The sequence below is a fragment of the Falco punctatus genome, assembly GCF_963210335.1.
Source record: "Falco punctatus genome assembly, chromosome: 3".
NCBI lineage: Eukaryota > Metazoa > Chordata > Aves > Falconiformes > Falconidae > Falco > Falco punctatus.
The window spans coordinates 51,261,264-51,280,066 of record NC_137582.1 but is presented as its reverse complement, the minus strand read 5'-3'; the positions used below and the strand labels follow the sequence as shown (position 1 = coordinate 51,280,066).

The 18,803-nt window shown below is 43.2% G+C and overlaps 2 protein-coding genes across 6 annotated transcripts in view; one reads left to right on the top strand and one right to left on the bottom strand.

Annotated features, from left to right (window-relative positions):
* The window catches only part of LOC308061478 (ethanolaminephosphotransferase 1-like), a 65,455-nt gene extending 58,471 nt beyond the window's left edge, over positions 1-6,984 (bottom strand). For 2 of the 3 annotated variants that reach the window (XR_013927242.1, XM_080381511.1), the window contains exon 1: positions 1,266-6,984. Coding sequence is in view for 1 of the 3 variants with exons in the window: in XM_080381511.1 (XP_080237637.1) it covers positions 1,266-1,316 (51 nt within the window). In the remaining 2 variants the exon portion in view is untranslated. The remainder of the gene's footprint in view (positions 1-1,265) is intronic. The other variant, XM_080381512.1, reaches the window with a different exon arrangement.
* A 2,115-nt stretch (positions 6,985-9,099) lies between these two features.
* The window catches only part of SPIDR (scaffold protein involved in DNA repair), a 209,168-nt gene continuing 199,464 nt past the window's right edge, over positions 9,100-18,803 (top strand). For all 3 annotated transcript variants that reach the window (XM_080381474.1, XM_080381472.1, XM_080381473.1), the window contains exons 1-3: positions 9,100-9,538; positions 16,955-17,110; positions 18,116-18,194. In XM_080381474.1, coding sequence (XP_080237600.1) covers positions 9,524-9,538; positions 16,955-17,110; positions 18,116-18,194 — 250 coding nt within the window. In that variant the 5' untranslated portion in view covers positions 9,100-9,523. The remainder of the gene's footprint in view (positions 9,539-16,954; positions 17,111-18,115; positions 18,195-18,803) is intronic.

Below are 18,803 nucleotides of genomic sequence, written 5' to 3'. Positions count from 1 at the left end.
GAAGAATGCAATAAAAGTGTTCCTTGTATTTGTACTACAAACTCAAATATTTCAGGAAAGTTACTTGAATAACATCTGATTATGCTAAAAATAGCTTTTTATTTTTCCTATGGTGATCTCAGTCAAGCCTGCGGCTCCACTGTTCAAGCACAGGCCTGCGCAACTTAGGCCCAGTGGCCAGATGCAGCTTGCAGCATGTTTTATCTCGCTCGTGCTGGAGACGCACAAACAGGTTGGTACATTTTAACAAGCTGCTGTGCCTAACACATTCCTAGTAAGTGACTTTGAGAAGGCTCTTAAAACCGCAGTTACTCCACCATCCTTCACATCACAGTGAGCAGGCAGAAGTGCTGGTCTGGGGAAGGGAAGGGCTCGGTAGGAGCAGGGAGAAGCAGAGTCCCCTGGTCAGAAGCCAGGCTGGGAAGGCACGTGATAAAAGCAAGAAGCACGGTGAGCCCAGGGTAGGGACTGCTTTGGAAAACCTAGCATAAAATAAAATGTCGGGCATTGCGCTGCTGGAAGCTGGTGTGCTCCCCACACTTTTAAGAGGGAATGGGCTGTGAGGGCGTGTGAACAGGATAGTAGGGCCCACCTCAGACACAGCTACAGCACCTGTGGGTAATCCCTGAGACCGCACCTGCATCATTCTGGGAACAAACCCAGGTATCTCACACGACTGCAACACAGCACTGGTAAATCAAGATATCGAATGACCCACCTATTCATCTGAATTCTGCAGGCCTGTCATTTCCAAACCTGAGGTTCAGTTCAAGGTGTTGTGTTTTTTTTTTTTTTTTTTTTTTTTTTTTTTTTTTTTTTTAAGTAAGCTTTTCTTTCCGTCTTTCTCATTTAGTTCTCAAAGCCAAAGCATTCCAGTGTACCAAGAACATGGATGGAGCCAGGCAAGCACGGCCAATGCACGCTCCCTTGCAGAAACAATTACTCCTAAACCGTGCTTCAATCCAACCCGCACGGCTCTCACAGACGTCGCTACTCAAAAGACCCAGTTAACTTTGTTTCCACCGGGACCCGCCGCTCCGTAACCACCCCGTTCCCACCCCGCCCCAAGGCAGACCCCGGCCCGCTGAAGGCCACCCTTGCGGGCGGGCGCAGCCGGGAGCCGCCGACCCTCCGGAGGCGGCGGGGCCGCACGCAGAGCGGAGCGGGGCTGGGCTGGGCGAGCAGCCGCGGCAGCCCCAGCACGCCAAACCGGCGGGACCCAGGGCCGCCGTACGCCGCTGCCTCCGACACCCCCCCGCCGTTACCTTGTACTGGCGGAAGCCATCCAGCTGCCGGCCGCTGACATACCGCCACATCGCCGCGCCGGGAAGGCGGCCGGGAAGGCGGCCGGGGGGGACGGATGGAGGCGGCGGGGCCGGGGGCGGGCGGAGGGAGGCTCCCCGGCCGCGCCCCTCGGCGCGGCCGGGGAGCCTCCCTCCGCCCGCCCCCGGCCCCGCCGCCTCCCTCCGATGTTTTATTTTAAGTAACGTGTTTTAGAAACGGGTGACAGTGAGGATTAAGGATTTTATCGCCCTTCCCCCCCCCAGCACCGACCTGCCTCTTTCATCTCTTTATTACGGCACCTGCACCGCGTCGCAGCACGCTCCAAAGTAGCCGGCTGCAACAAGGTCTTTCACTAGCTCATACCAACATACTCTTCACGCCAGTCCCTCTGCTGCCTCCTCCTAGTCTCTCCTTACCCAGAGCGCGCTCTCTCTTCTCCCTGCTTCTTCCTCCTCTTTCTCCCTTGGCTGCCCAACCATTTGACAGAACCTGCCACAGCCTGCACCTTATCTACATCAGCCAACCCGCCGCCCCTGAAGCCGGCCCGCAGCTGTATATTATCCATGCTAATTAACCCAGCTTCATTCCTTTACACTTCCCCCTTAACATTTCATACCTTATGTTTTTAACAATTATTACAACCTTTTTACAAATACATTTTTCATACAGCCCTCTATAATTCCTCTACAGCACCGGAGCCCTTCATGCCGCGTGGGCCCCCAGTGTGTTCTGCACCTCTGACCTCAAGGGGAGCGAGGCACTGGTGTGGGCAAGGGACTGGGAAACATCGGCAGTAACGTTTCAGCTGCAAATGCATTTAAGTAGATGGCATGACACCTTGCGTTACCTTTGCTGTACACTATTAGATGGAGGGTTGAAATCATACACGTCGGGGTCTGAGATCTTATTGACCAAATGGAATCTATCCAGAAACGAAATCAATGAAAATCCATTACTCATGCCCCCGCGTGCTCTTCCAGACACCTAATGCATTGTGAGAGCCGGTGTTATTTTACAGACTATGCAGGTTTGATAGGAATTATATAAAAGTTAAAATTGCTAAGTGCAAACCGTATACAGTGGTTCTTGTTCTGTGTTATTAATCACACATTAATCACCTGAGATATGCTTACACCTACATTCTGCTTCCAGCAGCAGCAGCTGAACTTCTGCTCTCGAAAGCAACTCAAAACTCTTAACACATGGCTTCAGGTTACTGAATTACAGCTCGATTCTAGTTAGGAAAGCTAGTCTTCGGAGCTCGTATTTTTCAGGAGCCAACTCTAATTTCATTTAGTGTTCATAGATTTTGAACATAGATTAGTGTTCCTGGATTTTGATTTCAGATCCTCCTCACTTCCCATTGTTATTATTGTATTTTAAAGTCGTATGATGCTATTGAGTCAATCTACAAGGGTACCCAAGAAAAGACTCATGACTGCTACTGTACTCAGTGCAACTTTTTTACGCAAGTAAGTTCCTAAAACTGACCAAACCATTTTATAGTTATCACTTTCACTTCTTAACTCCAACACTCATAACCCTCAAACACAAAAGCAGAAATTTGGCTGGACAACTATTAGGAGTGTGATGGACAGCAGTAGAATAGGTGCTTCCTTTTCTGAAAGGTAGAAGGTAGCAAAGTATTTTTTTCTCTCTGCAGGCCTCTAAATTTATGTCAAAAAGTTGTGCGGTCACAAAGATATAGATGTAGAAGCTATATAGATATAGCAGACACAGAACACAAGTTTTATTTCCTATCCTCCTCTCAAAACTGTCTTGGTGATAAAGGAAACACTTCTTTAAAAAAAACGCATAAATACCGCACTAAACAGAGAATGTAAAAGATTACACATATGTAAAAATGCAATTTCACAAACTAATGCCTCCGCACGTTCTCTGTCTGCTAACGTGCACATCAAAGGAGGCAGCGTTAGATAAGCTATACTGAAGAGAGGGAAACAGACTGGCGAATAGGTAAGGAACCCCACAGAGCAAGGTATGACACAAGTCATGCAACATTTGAGAATACTGTGGAAATTATACTGACATCAAAGGTGCTAGCCTTTGATTTAAGAAACTTCCTTGATTTAAGCATCACAATCCATACCAATGGCTGGCCCCAGCATGCAGGCTAGCCAAGCCCAGCAAGCAAAACCCACAGCCACATGGTTTACTGCTACACCTGATGTTCTCACTGTTTCCGTGCATACTCATAGATACGTTTAGAGGTTTTTCTATGGTTTAATTTTTCAATCTGAGATGTTTTATTAGAGTTCTTTTCAGGACAATTGTTTGAGCTGTGATCCAAGCTGTCTGTCCTACATGCAGGATGGTGGGAAGAGCAGTGAAAGCAGCCTTAGTGCTGTAGCACATTCTCTTGTGTCTTTTCTGGAAAACTGAGTTGTAGCCTGAGTAAAGAGGAGTTCTAACTGGCACCAGTGAGTATTACAACCTGAACAAACTTCCATTTCATGAGCTTGAGTGTGGATGAGGCAAATACTAAGACAAAGGCCCAAATCAGAGCACAGTTAACTTTCAGTATAGCAAAAGTTGGAAGTATTTTAACAGCTGTGGCCAGAACATTTGTGACAGTTCAGACTTTACTAAGTAAAGGACCCAGACATGACTCTCTGCAGCTCAGGGGAAATAATTCAAGGCCAGATTTGAATCCAGTGAATCAGTTGGGGAATTCTCGGGTCTTCAGTGCTGTTTACTAATTATGTGTAATACTGGGAGGAAAGCAGTGATTTATTATTTTGAAAGAGTGGGCATATTGTACCACTAGTACATGCAAGAAGAAGTTAAAAGGAACAGCTGTTCCACAGATATGAATGGTATTTGTTTAAAAAAGAAATCAAACATCAATACAAGTTATGTTCTTAATCCATCAAAATGGTAGGCAAAGAGATGAGGACTCAGGATAGCTTAGAATATATCTTTGACTTGCAGTTTTCACCCTGTTACAAGTTAGATGAAGAAATTAGTAATGATGGAGCTTCTTGCATAGGGAAAATTTGAAGGTAGCCATTCCTGAGATTAATCCATGGGACTCATCATCACAGAGGACCCTTTAAACAGACAGCTTAATCTTTGCTTCCTCTGCTGCAGATCACAGCTCCTTAGGGGTTTGCTCCATATTGTCATGGTGATGAAAGAAAAAGTCTTAAAATATCACATCACTAGTTAATATACTGTACTAATAAATAAAACAGGCTTGAATCCATTCTCAGGCTCTGAGGGCAAGTGGCATGGTACATCTTGTGGAGTAGTTAAACTCTCTACTTCCAAGTCAGGGCAGCCTTGTCCACACTGCCTACTGCAAAAAAGTCCTGGCACATGCTATCTCCAAAACAGTGCCAGGGGCACTGCTTGGGAATACGCCAGCTGGCAGGGCCTGATCCAGGCCAGGGAGGCTGCTGACAACTCAGCAGCAAGGACAATCACAGGAGAGTACTCAAGCTTGTGCTCTGGCTCCCTCCAGTTTGGTGATGGGGAAGCTTGGTGACCACTGGACCCAGCTGTCCACACTGCTTACATGTTTACCTTCTTCCTAGCTATGCTCTGCATCACGCCAGCTCACTTCAGGCTGCTGTGGAGCAGCTAGCCTCAAACAGTATGGGTGCACACAAATCCATGCCAGTCAGCCTTTTTTCCCCTCAACAGTGTAGCTATTCTTGGCTTAAGTGATGCTTACTTATTAAACTGAAAAGACCTTCTTGACTGCAGAGAGTCAGCAGACCCCATCCACTTTTCAACATCTTATCTGGGCATGGCATTGCTTGCGGTTTTTCGAGAACAGCCTTTGTAAAGTCTTCAGCACAAGGGTACACCATAGTTATGATTAAACCAATTATGCTAAAGTAGTATTAATACTGGAGCTAAAAGAGATAATTCAGTTTCTGAAGTTACTAAAATATATAAAGTGCAATGTTAGTACCTCAGTAATTTTATATCTTGTTGAATTTAACAGCAAGAACTTTGGAGGGAGTAAACAGGTCTAATTTTGAAGTTTAAAAAGTGCCATATTTTCCAGCTCTGAATACGTGCCTGCATTTTTTTTTACCAGTTAGACCTGAACCAAAGTATTTTGGTGATAGAGTTTGGTTTCAGCTTGGAAAATCTTATTTCATGTTTATCTTGTTCAACTACAGAGATATCTATATAAAAAGTAGGCAAATATGCTTCCCAAATGTTACTGTTTGTCAGAAAGTTACGCACTTGTATTTCTTTTATCGCACTAAACACAAAGAAATAGCAGGAGAAGACAGTAAGATGCCCCGTGCAGTGCTTGGTGGTGGGATGCTGAAATGGCGGCGCTTAGGCCCAGCCCACAGCCACCCTGTGCTGCTTGGCAGCCAGAAGGCCCCAGAGGCTGCAGACCTTCGTGGCTTTATGGCCCAGGGGCAAGGGCTGGCATAAAGATGCTTCTCAGGTATGCCAATTCATTTAAAGTCTATTTTTGGTTTTGATTCTGAAATGATCAGCTAGGAATTTTTAATTTGCATGAATGTAGAAATTTGACTCCATTTGCTTCACTAAAACCTGGCATCCCCTGAGGGTTGTTTGTGTTGGGTTTTTTTCCACAGGTTTACAGCTTACATTGTCATAGCCATACATCATATTGTGAAGTGGTACAATCTATAGTGGAACTGACACTGCAGTTTGGAGATTAAGAAGTCTGAAGTGTTTCATGTTTCCTAGGAAACCTTAGACAGCCTGGAATCACCAAACTGTATTACAGTCTGCAGGACAACATTGCTTTGGATGTACATTGGGGATCTGTCCTGGGATCTAGCCTAGGCCTTGGGTCACCTCTTGCCTGATAGATTCATAAAAATCTAGCTGACCCTAAAAGACAGATTCTGAAATACTTAACAACTTTTTCTATCTCATCCCAGTTAAGTGGCTGGGTTATTTGTGACTTTTAAAACTTTACTACAGAAACAATTCAAGCCAAAAAAATTCTCTGTGTTGGACTTTGACATTGTCTGTACCAGGCTTTATGCACCGGAAAGCTTTTAAAGCTGAAACTTAAAGCTCCGTAAGAGGAAACTAATCCATAAACCCATGTTAGAATGAAGGACAGACACAATCAGTCAACATAAACAAGTTCTCCAAATGTCAGTTATTTAAGCCTCCTTATCTTTTGACTCATTTGTATAAAATACATTTTGTTTCTTTGAGAGAAAAGTTCTTTCTACAGAGGGATTGAGAAACTTCAGTGCAATCAACAGCACCACCAACAAATAAACACTTCTTTCTGGACTTCACTAAAGAAATCCAGTTTTATTGTTAACAGGAATTTCATATTTTTCATAGAATTTTCATGCAACAAAAATACAAAAAGTATAAAATTTCTTAATGTTCCCTAAGCAGCAGTAAATTTGATCTTGAGCACACACGTGGTCAATCAGTGTATCAGATAAAACAGCAAACTCAAACTATTATTTAAGCCTGTGAGAACACAGATATGCTTGCACATGTAGGTGAAAAAACAGTTCTTAAAAATTATATAGCAAATTGTGTTAATTATGACTTCCAAAAACACAACGCACAGAATTTTTTACCAGACTTAAAGAATAATCTACTGTTATTATGAAACTTAAGCTTTCATCAAGAAGCACGGCATCTATTATACTTTCTCCACAGAAATATTATTTTTTAAAAAATCGCAGCTATATGTTAATTCCTAATAGATAGAGAAAACCGGTCAGAAAACCTCCCTATTTCCATGCCATTTCAGTACTTGTGAAGAACATAAAAAATAATTGAAGGAAATCTATTGATTGAGTCACCATTTTACTGACTGACTGAATACCGAGCAAAAATGAACTCCAAATCAAATATAAGAATAAACGTAGCTTATTATATTACAATATAACAAAGGAAAATAGAATAGAGTATGGTAAAGGGAAACAGTACTAGTTATTACACACAATGTGATAGAAGACCAATAGGAGCAAAGCATCAAATCATTACTGCAAAGTGTTAGATTAAGAAAAGGATACATCACCAATTACCACCTTAACATCATCCAGGCCCACACTGTGGCTGGGAAGCCCCGTAGCAGCTGCTGCCAGTCTCTTGGTACCTGGGAAATTCCTACACAGTGCGTCCACCTGTAGGCAAGGTTTCTGGCCCAGTCCTGGAGCATCCCACTTTTATATTCGGTGAAAAACATGTAAACTTTTAAGTTCATGCTAAGTGTAGGCGTGCACTGTCTCATGATTTGCAAGATTCACACATGACAGGGATGCTGGCCAGACATCTGAGCGTGGTAGAGTTACCATCATGACACAGCTGCACATGGTTTACTATCTGGATGGTCCTGCTCATGTTTTGCTTGTTCATGAGGCTCAGGACAAACACCACTTGCTCATTAAAGTTGTCCTTGAGGTCACTGTCCAAGTTAAACAATTCCTAATTAAAGATAAAGACTTTTTCATAAGCACTGATCAATTTAATAAATTTTCACCACAGTCATCTTCTTGGGATTCTATAGAAGTTCCTCCCAGGTGTTAGCACCCTGGAATCCTTGGAAGGAGTTTATGTACAGAAAAAATTAATACAGACTCAGTACCACTCATTTCCCCATGGTTTAGCTCCAGCATAAGGACTATTTAACTGAATAGTGCACTAACATACTTTGTCAAATATCAAAGAAAACCACTTCTGATGATGTATAATAGATGATGTATAATAGAATTCATTTGTTAGTCTAATAATTTCAGAAGAAAGACTGTAAATTTTTGGAAGGATGAGAACACAATTGCTTTTAACTCTGTTTTGAACATAACAATCAAGACTATATGGGGTTTGGATGATGAGGTTTCTGGCTCTCCTCTCTTTGCAAAATGTGCTTTAATTAGTGGCAGTTTTATAAAGGGAATACAAGACAGGTATTGGCCACAGGGTGCCTTGGAAAAAATTCAAACTGTAAACTATAGACATATACATCTAATTAGGGTTTAATAATAAAAATGCAGTCATACAGTACCTTCTATCAAAAGTGCTTTATAAATTCTAATTAAGCTATGTGATACAATTCTCTCATTTTACACAGGTTGTTTATTATTCTGAACTGTTTAACAGCAGCACTGACAGCCTAAGCAACCCTCTCAAGAACATACAAAAAGCAATGAAAAATAACCTCTCTGTCCCTTCTCTGCCAGTGTTTCCATTTGTACCAGAAAAACATTTTCAAAGGTCATCAGCCTTTTTTCCCCTTCATTCACTTGCAATTATAATTTTATGGAAGAGAAGGTCTATTCAAAGCAGTTTCAGTTCCAAGCCCCTATATCTTGGTACTACCGTTACCCTTTTTGTCTGTAGCTTTAACAGCTTACTTGTTGCTTAGGGAGTTAAAAGTTTCAAGTTAACAGCTTCACTGCAAATGTATTTTTTAAAAAGCGTCTTGTCCCGTGTTCAGACATTATTTGTTTAGATATCTAGGCAGTGTTTATAACCCAGTGCTTGCTTTGTTTCCTTGTGGTGTTAAACAGCCCCACTCTTGAGATTTTACTTCCGAGTCAACTCAGGTATCATGAAGGATGCAGAGCCAAAACATCTTCCACAACAAACGCAGCTCAGCTCTCCACGCCGCCCCCTCAGCAACCTGGGCCGGCAACTCAGCCAGTGCCCAGCTGGCAAGGAACAGACAACCCAGGCCGCAGCCCCTCCTCGTCCCCAGACCCCCAACCCCACCTGAGCCCACGGAGCAGCCCGGCAGCGGCGGATGGCCAGGCCAAACCCGCGCAGCCCAGGGGGGACACCGTGCCAGCGACGGCGCTCCCCGCCGAGAGCGCCCCACGGCCGGGGCGCGGGGCCCGCTAAGGCCGTCTCTCTAACCGCCGCGCTGCGAGGACAGCCTGCCGCTGCTGGGCGGGAGCACGACACCCTGCCCTCAGTGCGGCCCACGACCCCAGCCCCGCAGGGAGGGCGGGATGGAGAAAGCGGGCTGGGGGAGCCCGGAAAACAGAGCAGCGGCGCCCTCGCCCGCCGCGCCGTGTCCGCCACACCCCTCCGCACCGCCAGAGCCCCGCCTCCCCCGTGACGTCACCCGCGGTGCGCCACACCAGCCCAATCAGGAGCCGGGGAGCTGGCGGCGCCAAAGCTGTAAAGGGCGGGGGTGTAGCCGCCAGCTCGGGGAGGGGAGCGGGCTGGGGGTTCCCTCTTGCCCCGCCCCCGCGGCTCCCCCGCCACGTGACAGGGGACGTGGCCGCCTGGTCAGGGGGCGATGCCCTGTAGGAAGGTACCTGCGCGCGCGCGGGAGGGGAGGGGGCCGCGCGGCGCGGGCGGGCTGGGGGCTCCGGCGGGCCGGGTGCGGTGGGTGGCGGCCGCTCTGGCCTCCCCTCGGGGCCCTGCCGGCAGCGGCGCTCTGTGCTGTGGCCTCGCTGTGCGCCCCGGCCGCCCGCTGCGCCTTGCGGCCCCGGTGTGAGGGGCGGGCGGCGGCGGAGCAGTTCCCCCCCCCCCCCCCCCCCCCCCCCTCAGACCCGATCCCGCAGCTCGCGTTGCACGTCCTGGCCCGCCCGGGGCGGCGGCGTAAGGAAGGCAGCCAGCCAGTCGGGTGGCTCCCCGGGAAGGGGGTCTGGGCGGCGGGTCCTGTTCCCTGCGCCCTGGCCGGGCAGGCGGGGGCAGGGCCCGCCGAGGTCAGCCTGCGAGGACGCGGCTGCCGGGGGGCGGCTCGGCGGAGGCCACGCTGGGCTCTGGCTACGCCGCGGACCCCGCAGGAGGAGGGTTCGCTCCGGCTTGTTCCGAGGCACGACGCGTGCGTGCTGGCGGCCCGCCGCGCTGGGGCGGGGGGCGGGAGAGCGGGTCCGCCGCCCGCGCGGTGTGCTGGGTTGCGCAACGCTGACCTTCATCGCTACGGAGTGGAAGCACAGCTATACTGAGGGGAAAATGTGCAATACAGCCTGGTTTTTAGATGACCGTCGGGGGCAAAGTGCAGGGAAAGTAAAACTATGAGAGGAAGAGACTTGTCAACGTTGCCTGGCTTAATAGTCCCTCGAGTAGCTTCGCTGCCTGGTGCACGAGTGGGAGTGGAGGGAGAAGCGCCCGGCGCTTGCTGTGGGTCTCCACACTGGCGGTTCGCTTGGCAGCTGGTGGTATCTGCAGGACGGCGATTCGGGTGCTGCCCGTGACGAAGTGCTTGTGCTAATACTGAGATGCTGCTGAAGGGCAGACTGCAAGTGTCATTTGCGGCATAAATACAAATCCAGTTCAGATGGATCGGTATTCTAAAACCTTTCGTTTTCTATTTAGCGTATGAGTAAAATGGTGTGAATACACCAATTTTAAAATAATCACACTTGAAATCGGTTTTCACGGAAGAAGATATCAACAAGTTTAAAACAACATCCTACATTTAATTTACCTTGTAGTACTGATCTGATACATACTTTCTTCTAAAACTTACAAGTTTTTGACCAGTAAAAGAACTGCACACTTCGACTGCTGAGGTTTAACCAACTCTTGTTGCAATGTGATGGCAGCTTTTGATAATAGTACTTTCTTTTGCGGACAAAGATAATGTTCCTCATTTACTATATCACTGGTCAAGTGAAAAGACAGCAGTCTTCTCCACTTGCTGACTATTAATTAAACCATTCAGAAAAACAAGCCAACACAATACATAACAAAATAGTATAATAGTTACAGTATCCTAAACATTTTTGATAACTTAATCTTGCAAATTTTTTTGTTTTAACCATTTTGATGGAGTGAAGATTTCAGTCTTAACTGCTTGCCACCAGTTATTGACACAAAATGCATTTCAATAGTATTCTTATTCCTTGAGAGTGTTTATTTTTTTCCTCAATGTAGGCTTATAGTAATTTATATTCTTGCTTAAATAAGCTTGTATAGGTTAAAAAAATCCTGACATTCAAATGGTAATGTTAAATACATATATATATATCAGTCAATGAGAATAGCCTTTCATTGATTAGTAAAAATCATGAACACAAAGAAATGTTTTAAAACAGTGTTCTAAAAATATCAGTCTCCTATACCAATATCAATAAGAAAAGTATTTTGAGATTATTTTTTTTTCCTCTTTCCCACATGCATGCTGACAGCTTGGAGGGAGGGATGCCAGGTCATTGTGACTGTGGTCATACAGTTTAGACTTTTTCATGAATGATTACAACTTAACGAGGTCCTTTCTCAGGTTCATATGTATTCTTGCAAATTGCCTTTGGAAAATATACATACTGGTTTTCATAGGAATAAAAAAAATAACCTTGGCTTGAAAAAAATATGACTACAGTTTTAATTCTGTAACCTTTATTTGAATCCTCACTTGAGGGTTTCAAATGCAAGGATGTTTTAATATTAAATTAAAACTGCACTTTCTATCTAGGCAGGAAAAACAGTAATTATACTTTCAGGAGCTCAGTAGTGTGTTCAGCTGAGTTTTGCCGAAAATGAGATGCATGTTTTCAAACCGAGTTTTGTGCTATCTTAAAATTGTGCTTTTGAAGCCCAACACTTCTTCTAGTTTATGAGTACTTTTATGTGAAGTCTCTTGAGGACGAAGGTGAAAGGTGCGGATGGTTATTGGTCAGTGTTTGGTATTTCTGTGTACTTTTATGCAATGGTTTCCTTTGTTTTTAAAAATATGAAAAGCCTCTGGAAACTAGAGCTGTGATTTTCAGCACTTTATTGTTTGTTCTGCTCTGTTTGGGAAGAATTAATAATTGTATTTGAATACTTCTGAGGTGCTTAAGTGACATGACTAACATGGATTTGCATGTCAGTAGCAGGAGGAGTTCATGTAGTAGAACATTTTATTATATTTGTCCTTCAGCTAATGTTGCTTTTAGTGTTAGAGAAGATGAACTGTCAAAGAAATGCCACTGGTATATGAAGTAGATAATATATTGGTTCATGTTTTCCTGCGGGTTCATTCTGTGGTTTTTGGAGCAGCCCCAAGAAAGTGGGATTGTCTGGGGTGTAAAGGGCTGTGATATAGTCCCAGTGATTTAATATAGGGTATTTCTGGGTAACAAGTATTTGGCATATTTAGTGATATAGATCAGTTGAATGGAGGTGTTCTAGATAGGAACATCTATTTAAAAATCAGATCCAAATCCCTGGCCCCATATTTCTTGTATTCTGTTGCATAATCACTATGTATATTTCTTGAATTTTCAGAGAGTCTTTCCCTTTTCCTCATACCTGTACCCACGTAGGCTGACTTACCTTTATTCTCATTGGAAATAACTAAAGAAGTAATGGGAGAAGGATTGCTTGCCATGCCTTTTACGTGAAGGGCTTGATCCTAATTCCACTGACACCATCAGGAGTGACTTAATTTTATTTCACTTCTTTAGAAGGGGCTGCTCCAGTGACAAAATGCAGTACTTCTGTGAACAGAGGTCCACAGACAATTTCAACATGAGGTAGCCATCCTAGCCTCCCCTTTTTTAACTCAGAACTTCAGAGGTCATATTTTGTCTTCAGATGCTTTACACAATTCACAAGATTATTTGCCTGACTCTGTTTTGTGATAAATCCTGATTTTTGCAGTACACCAGGTCTGTGTGCTCTAGCTCTTTTGAGCCCAATTCAGTGATACATATTTTTTTAATACCAATACCTTTCTAGACACTTCATGCATAACATTAATAAGTTACACAAGATCTTTTTTGTGTGTCCTGTTTTTATGCCAGAGGAAGAAGATGAGGGTTAACCTTGTGACTCAAGATTAAGAGAACTCACTGTTGCTGCATTTCTTTGGGAACAGCACGGCCTTCAGATTAGCTTAATTATAAATATTTATTCCTGAGAAGCAAGTTACTTAAAATATTAGTTTCTCTGTTGCCTTGAAGCAGGCTGGAGTGGAAGCAAAGAGCCTTTAAAACTTGACATTTCTGCATGCCAGCTCATGCATTCCTGCAGAGGGGTCCTTGGACACCAGACCTCTGGGCCAGGGTGTCAGGGAGCAGCAGATGCTGCAGCTCTGCAGGGGAAGGGTGAGGGTGGTCTCCCCAGCAGAGGCACCATCCCACCACACCCAAAGGTGAAGAGCTGAACAGAGGCCCCGCAGAGCTGCCTCCAGATCACAACTACCCACTCCTGGGCCTCGCAGCTGGCCTCCCTGCTGGTGTACTGCATTAGTAATTTGAAGCACGGTGACACTAGCTGTATGTGGAAAGTATGGTCACTGTGTTTTGCTTCCGTTCTTTGCATTGTAACCTTCAGCCAGAGGGAACCCTCTGGTGTTGGTGGTTGTCCTTGAGAATTTTTCTCCTGAATTGCATGTCTTGTAACCTCCTATCTATGTATATCTGTAACTGCTATTGCACACTGTTCATATTTTTAATAAAAATACATTTGTGTGCTTTACATTTGTATCTGCACATAAACATTACTTTGCACATGTTGAAATGATACGCTTTTGCATGGCATATTTTTCTTTTAAAAATATGTTTAGGGTGGGTGTGTATATATGTGCACCCATACATGTGCATGCATGCAGTGCTGCTTTGACAAACCTCCCCTTCAGTAACTGTGGGTTGAAGCTGTAGGTCCGCTTTCCCAAGTTCACTTCAGGTATTTACATGGAGAGATTGAAATTGTCAAGGAGTTTGGGATGTGAGTAGCTGTCATTAGGGTTTGTTTTTTCATTTTTTTTTTTTTTAAGGTGGAGTAGGATGTGGGAAATGGTGGAAAGTTGTCTGCATTAAAGGCATGGAGCTGTAAGTCACTACTGTCAATATCGACAACCCTAAGTCCTCTTTCTCTTCCCTCCAGATGGTGTCTGTCAGAAATTTGCAGTAGCTGAAGAACATCTCATGTAAAGGGTGTATTTCCTTACTTTGTTGTTCTGGAACTTCAGGAACTGTGTTCAGTTTTTCTCAGTAACTATAGTGGCTATAAATTTCTGTGTGGTGGTAGCAGAAAGTCTCAGATTTTCCTGTATCTGGGGAGAAGAAAGTATGGTGAGATAAAGAGGTAATTAACCAGAGCTGCCAGCAGTACTGATGGTTATTCAGGTTGTAATTAAACTGACATTGTGTCAAGCAGCTGCTGGAGTGGTCCCACTGGTCCTTGTATCCTTTCTTCTGCTGCTGTGCCAGCTGTAGGTAACTAGTGCTTCTTCCCAAAATAGTTTTCTGCCTGTTTGGTTCCTTGTCACGGTGTCTGCACAGTCTGGCAAGTGCCAAGTGCTCAGGAAGAAGAAGGGGGAGGGGGGACTCCAGTTACTTCTGATTTGCCATGAGACCACCTGCACAAATACATCCCTGTAGTGCTGCTCTGAAGACCTGAGCAGCCCTGCCTGTATCCAAGCTAGCAAAGTGCAGGATTAAGTAACATTCTTCTGTCATTAAGTCATTAACTATTAAAATTTGCTTTTTGCCTGTCACTGTCTAGTGCCTCTGAAGGAGTATTCCAGCTATTTGAAAGTCACTCCCAGTGCCACTTCACATTGCACTCCTAATGATCTAAATGTAAGCGTAACTATCTACATCCTCTAAGCATAAAACCAGCTATTTATTCTACTCATATTAGTCTGGGGTTTTTTAATCTTGTCAACTGTAAGTATACCCTTCTTATATGCATCGTAACCCTTCTTACTTAGGGAGAGGCAGTTAACATATAGCTTTTATCCTGCCGACTTTTATATGGCATCCCCTTCCCAAATCTTGACAGTTGTGCGCCACTGGCTGTACCTCAGCTGCCACGTGTGTTTTGTTTGTCCCCTGTGCCTTATGCTGTGCTCTTTCTTCACTCTGTTGGTATTGGACAGCATACAGAAATAGAGGGATTCTGTGTGTCCGGGGATTTAATGATTTTAAGAATAATGTGGATGAGAAACTTAAGAGAGAGTAGTTCTCTGGTGCTATGTTCATTAGGCTTTCTAACAGTAGAAATATATTACAAAGCCTGTTTCATGTAACTCTTTGTGCATGCATTTTTGTGGCTTTTTCACTTATTTTGCAATTGTTTCTGCTTTTAATTGACTATCAAAAGCAGTGTATTGTAAACTTGCATGCAAGTTGTAGTGCTACTGTTGGCACAGATCAGCATTTTTCAGCACTGGATTGTCCTATTTAAGAAGCAAGCTTAGATAAACCATATTTTATACTGTAAAGTTTTGTCTGTGAAATGGATCTTGCAAAATCTTCCAGAAGCTATGAAAATATACAAAAAAACCCCTAAACTAGAGCCATGGCATGATTTTGAGCCTTGGTGCACCATTGGCTGTACAGTCAGCTCTGAGCCTGAGAGAAGTCATCCAGCCTGAGGGACATGCAGGTGGAACAAATGTCTCCAACTAAAGTGAGGTCTTGCTGTGACATCTTGCTGCAGAACCAAAAAAATGGGCCTTGATGTGATTCAGTGGTTAACATTTGCCCTGTTTGTGCTTTCTGCTGTGCAGAAGCAGAAGTACTTACCAAGAAGATAGCACAATGTAAAGGTTCATGTCTAAGCACTCTGGACATTGAGGCTTGGGCCAGCATCTTCACTGGGAGGAAGGCGAGGTTTAAATTCCCTTCATGTCATGATATTAACCTTTCTTGTTTAAACTGCTGTAGCTGCCTTACTTGATATCATGTCCCTATTAAAGCGCTTTGGACACCTTATACCACATAATATTCAAGATTTTACTTTTCATTTATACTTCTGTGGGGGTTGTTACGTGGACAGTTTGACTTTGGTGATAATGAGATCTTGTAGTAGCTGCTTTGCAGTGTCAATACCCCCAGCAATTTTAGAAGAGGCTTTTAGCAAAGTCAGTTACTGTCTGAGGAAACTGACATTTGTTTTACTGTCATCATTTGACAATAGGTCAGGCTGACTGAAGGGGCGAAGATGCTGTTCACTGCTCACTTTTGAAAAGTGCTTGTTTCATTCTTGTGAGCACTCAAAAGGTCTAGAGGAAACAAATATGCATTATCAGTTACAAAATGGATAAAAGTTGCCAAAGACCTTGGCAGGGGTTTTGTGCGTATTTTTCTTAGTTCAAAGTATGTATGGTTGAGCAGCCTGGCTGAAAATATATGTGTTGATTAACATAACTTTGGAGTAGTTACTAAATACGGGTAGGAACTTTGTTACTTGAGAAAAAGTGTATCAGAAGAAGAAAGATGTATTCAGGCAGATAATGTAGTCAACATATTGTAAGATAAGTTTCAGTAACGTAGCGGGCTAAAATGTTTGTTGTGCTAAATATCAAATTATGTGTGTAAACTGGTGTAGAATCTGCAAGATAACTTCGGATATAACAGGCAATTCTCTCATCTTCAGCTATTCTCAGGCGTGAAAATCTACTGCATGAAATTAGCACTGGAAGGCTAGTCAGCATCCTGTTTCATGACTGATTTAAGAGTCCAAATGACTTCCAGCATCCCACATAAGGGGAAGTCATCATTCATCTACTGTTTTTTGTGAAATGATTATAAAGCCAAATGTAATGGAGATAAAGTAGTGTACTTCCAAAAAAATAAGTTTAGCTGTGGCATTGGTGGTGGTATTATTTAGCGTTGCATAAAAAAATGGTTGCAAGTATTCAAAACTTTTTTTGCTCAGGTCATTAAAAATTGGTATTTAGGTTTGTAAGTATTCAGAAAATACTTAGGGGCAGTCTAGATTAAGTACAGTTAACCTGAAAAGAATTATGTGTACACAGTGTTTTTAATGGATTTGTTTTCCTTTGTAGCGGAAGCGATTTTGGAATGCAGAATGTGCACGCTTCCCAGATGAGACACTGCTACAGCTGAAAAAATCAAATGTCAGGCCATCAGTGGCTGCTGCTTCGATTTCCAATGCATGGCTTAGGTGTGGGGATGGTTTTCAGAATACTTCAGCGCTGGAGGTAAAATGCTGGCTTAACGGTGTAAGAAAGAGATGCAAACTGACAGTTAAACCAATTTCCATGCTTGACTGAGTTATAAGATGTTGCCCTTTTTTTGGTGTTGTTTCCCAATTAACAACATATTGTTATAACTGTCAAAGTAGACAAAAATGGAAATAAGGTTAAAGAGCATTGTCTTGTTAGTGTAATTTTCCAAGCTTACATTAACATATTATGTTATCAGTTCGAAAATTTCAATAATGCACCGAAAGATGCAAAAGTAATTTTACATTTGGGATGGAGTACTGCATTTCCTAAAAAATATGGAACAAAAAGACTCAAGTTTGCTTCTGAAGATTTTTTTGCTAGATCTAAAGAGTATGTTTGCAATAATGAATTCACTGTAGAAAATCCTGCTTTTTGATGACCCATGCAGATGTGGATCTTGGTGCAGATGCTCTTTTAGATGATATATCTAATTATGCTTATTTTTTTGTGTTTGTGTTGGTCTTGTTGGTCATAAACAGAGATGTTCAGTCAGCTCTGAGTGAGAAGTGCTCTGTGCTGAAAATCTTCAACCAAGTTGCTCTCTATTTCTTCTGGTACTTAGCAGTCACAGTGTAGCATGGCTTGTGTGATTTAAGAAAATTAGAGACAGAGCCACTGAGTGCTTCTTTCTGTAACCTTTGAATAGGGCACATGCTTTATCAAGCGTGATCTTCTTGCCTGCTTTTGATTCTTAATGCTGAAAATACTGGCTCTTGTTCTTTGCAAGGTTAGATGTGATTCCTGTCATAGTTACAGTAAGTTTGTTTCCCAAAACAATGAAAATTAAGCTTTTATGTTACTATTCTTATGCTTTATTACCTTATTCATTATACTGCAGTCTAGTAGGAGATACAAAAACTAAATTGAAATTGTGCTACTAAGTTGTGGTGAGTGAGTAACAGTAGTTTTGAGTGTATTACTAAATGTTAAAACTGCCTTTAATATCTTGGTGATTGAATCTGTCTTTTTTTAATATAGTCCTTGAGACCTACTGGTAAGAAATCCAGGATTAAGAAGCATCTTGGTCCACTGTTAACATCTGCTGAAAGCGCAGCGGGTACGTTATAACTATTTCATGTTAGCATTGTCAGCAGATTGCCACTTTGTTTTGCCCTTTATCAAGGTAGAAGCTGGCTCAAAATACTGATTGCTTTCTTCTTCTGTTATTGTCATCAGAAGCTAATTTTGATAAGAGACACAGTTGTGATGCTGTTGTGATTGGGCTCCTCTGTTCACCTAGAGTGCCACAAATACATTCTGCAAAGCTTCAGCTATTGGTCTTGAACAGGTGAAAGAAGCATCACCAATGCTGTCTATAGTGTGTGTTCTAGCAGGAACAGGATATTTAAATTCTCCACATATATAAGAGGAGGGAATGTAAAGCAACTCTTAGATGCCTAGTTAGAGAGTAAAATTATTTACTCTAATGCTAGAGACAGACAAGCAGGCATGAGAGAAAATATGTATTTTCTAAGAGCAATAGATAGAAAAACAGAATTTTGCCAACATCCTGCTTTCACAGTCTTCTGTATGCACCTGAGTCTGTTTAATTTTGTGATTTTAAAAAAAAGAACTCTAGGCGTAATAAAGAGGAGGAGGACTTACTGACTCATTCCAGTTCTTTCTCTTTTTGAGTCCAGAGGAAAGGAAAGAAAGAGGGGGCAGT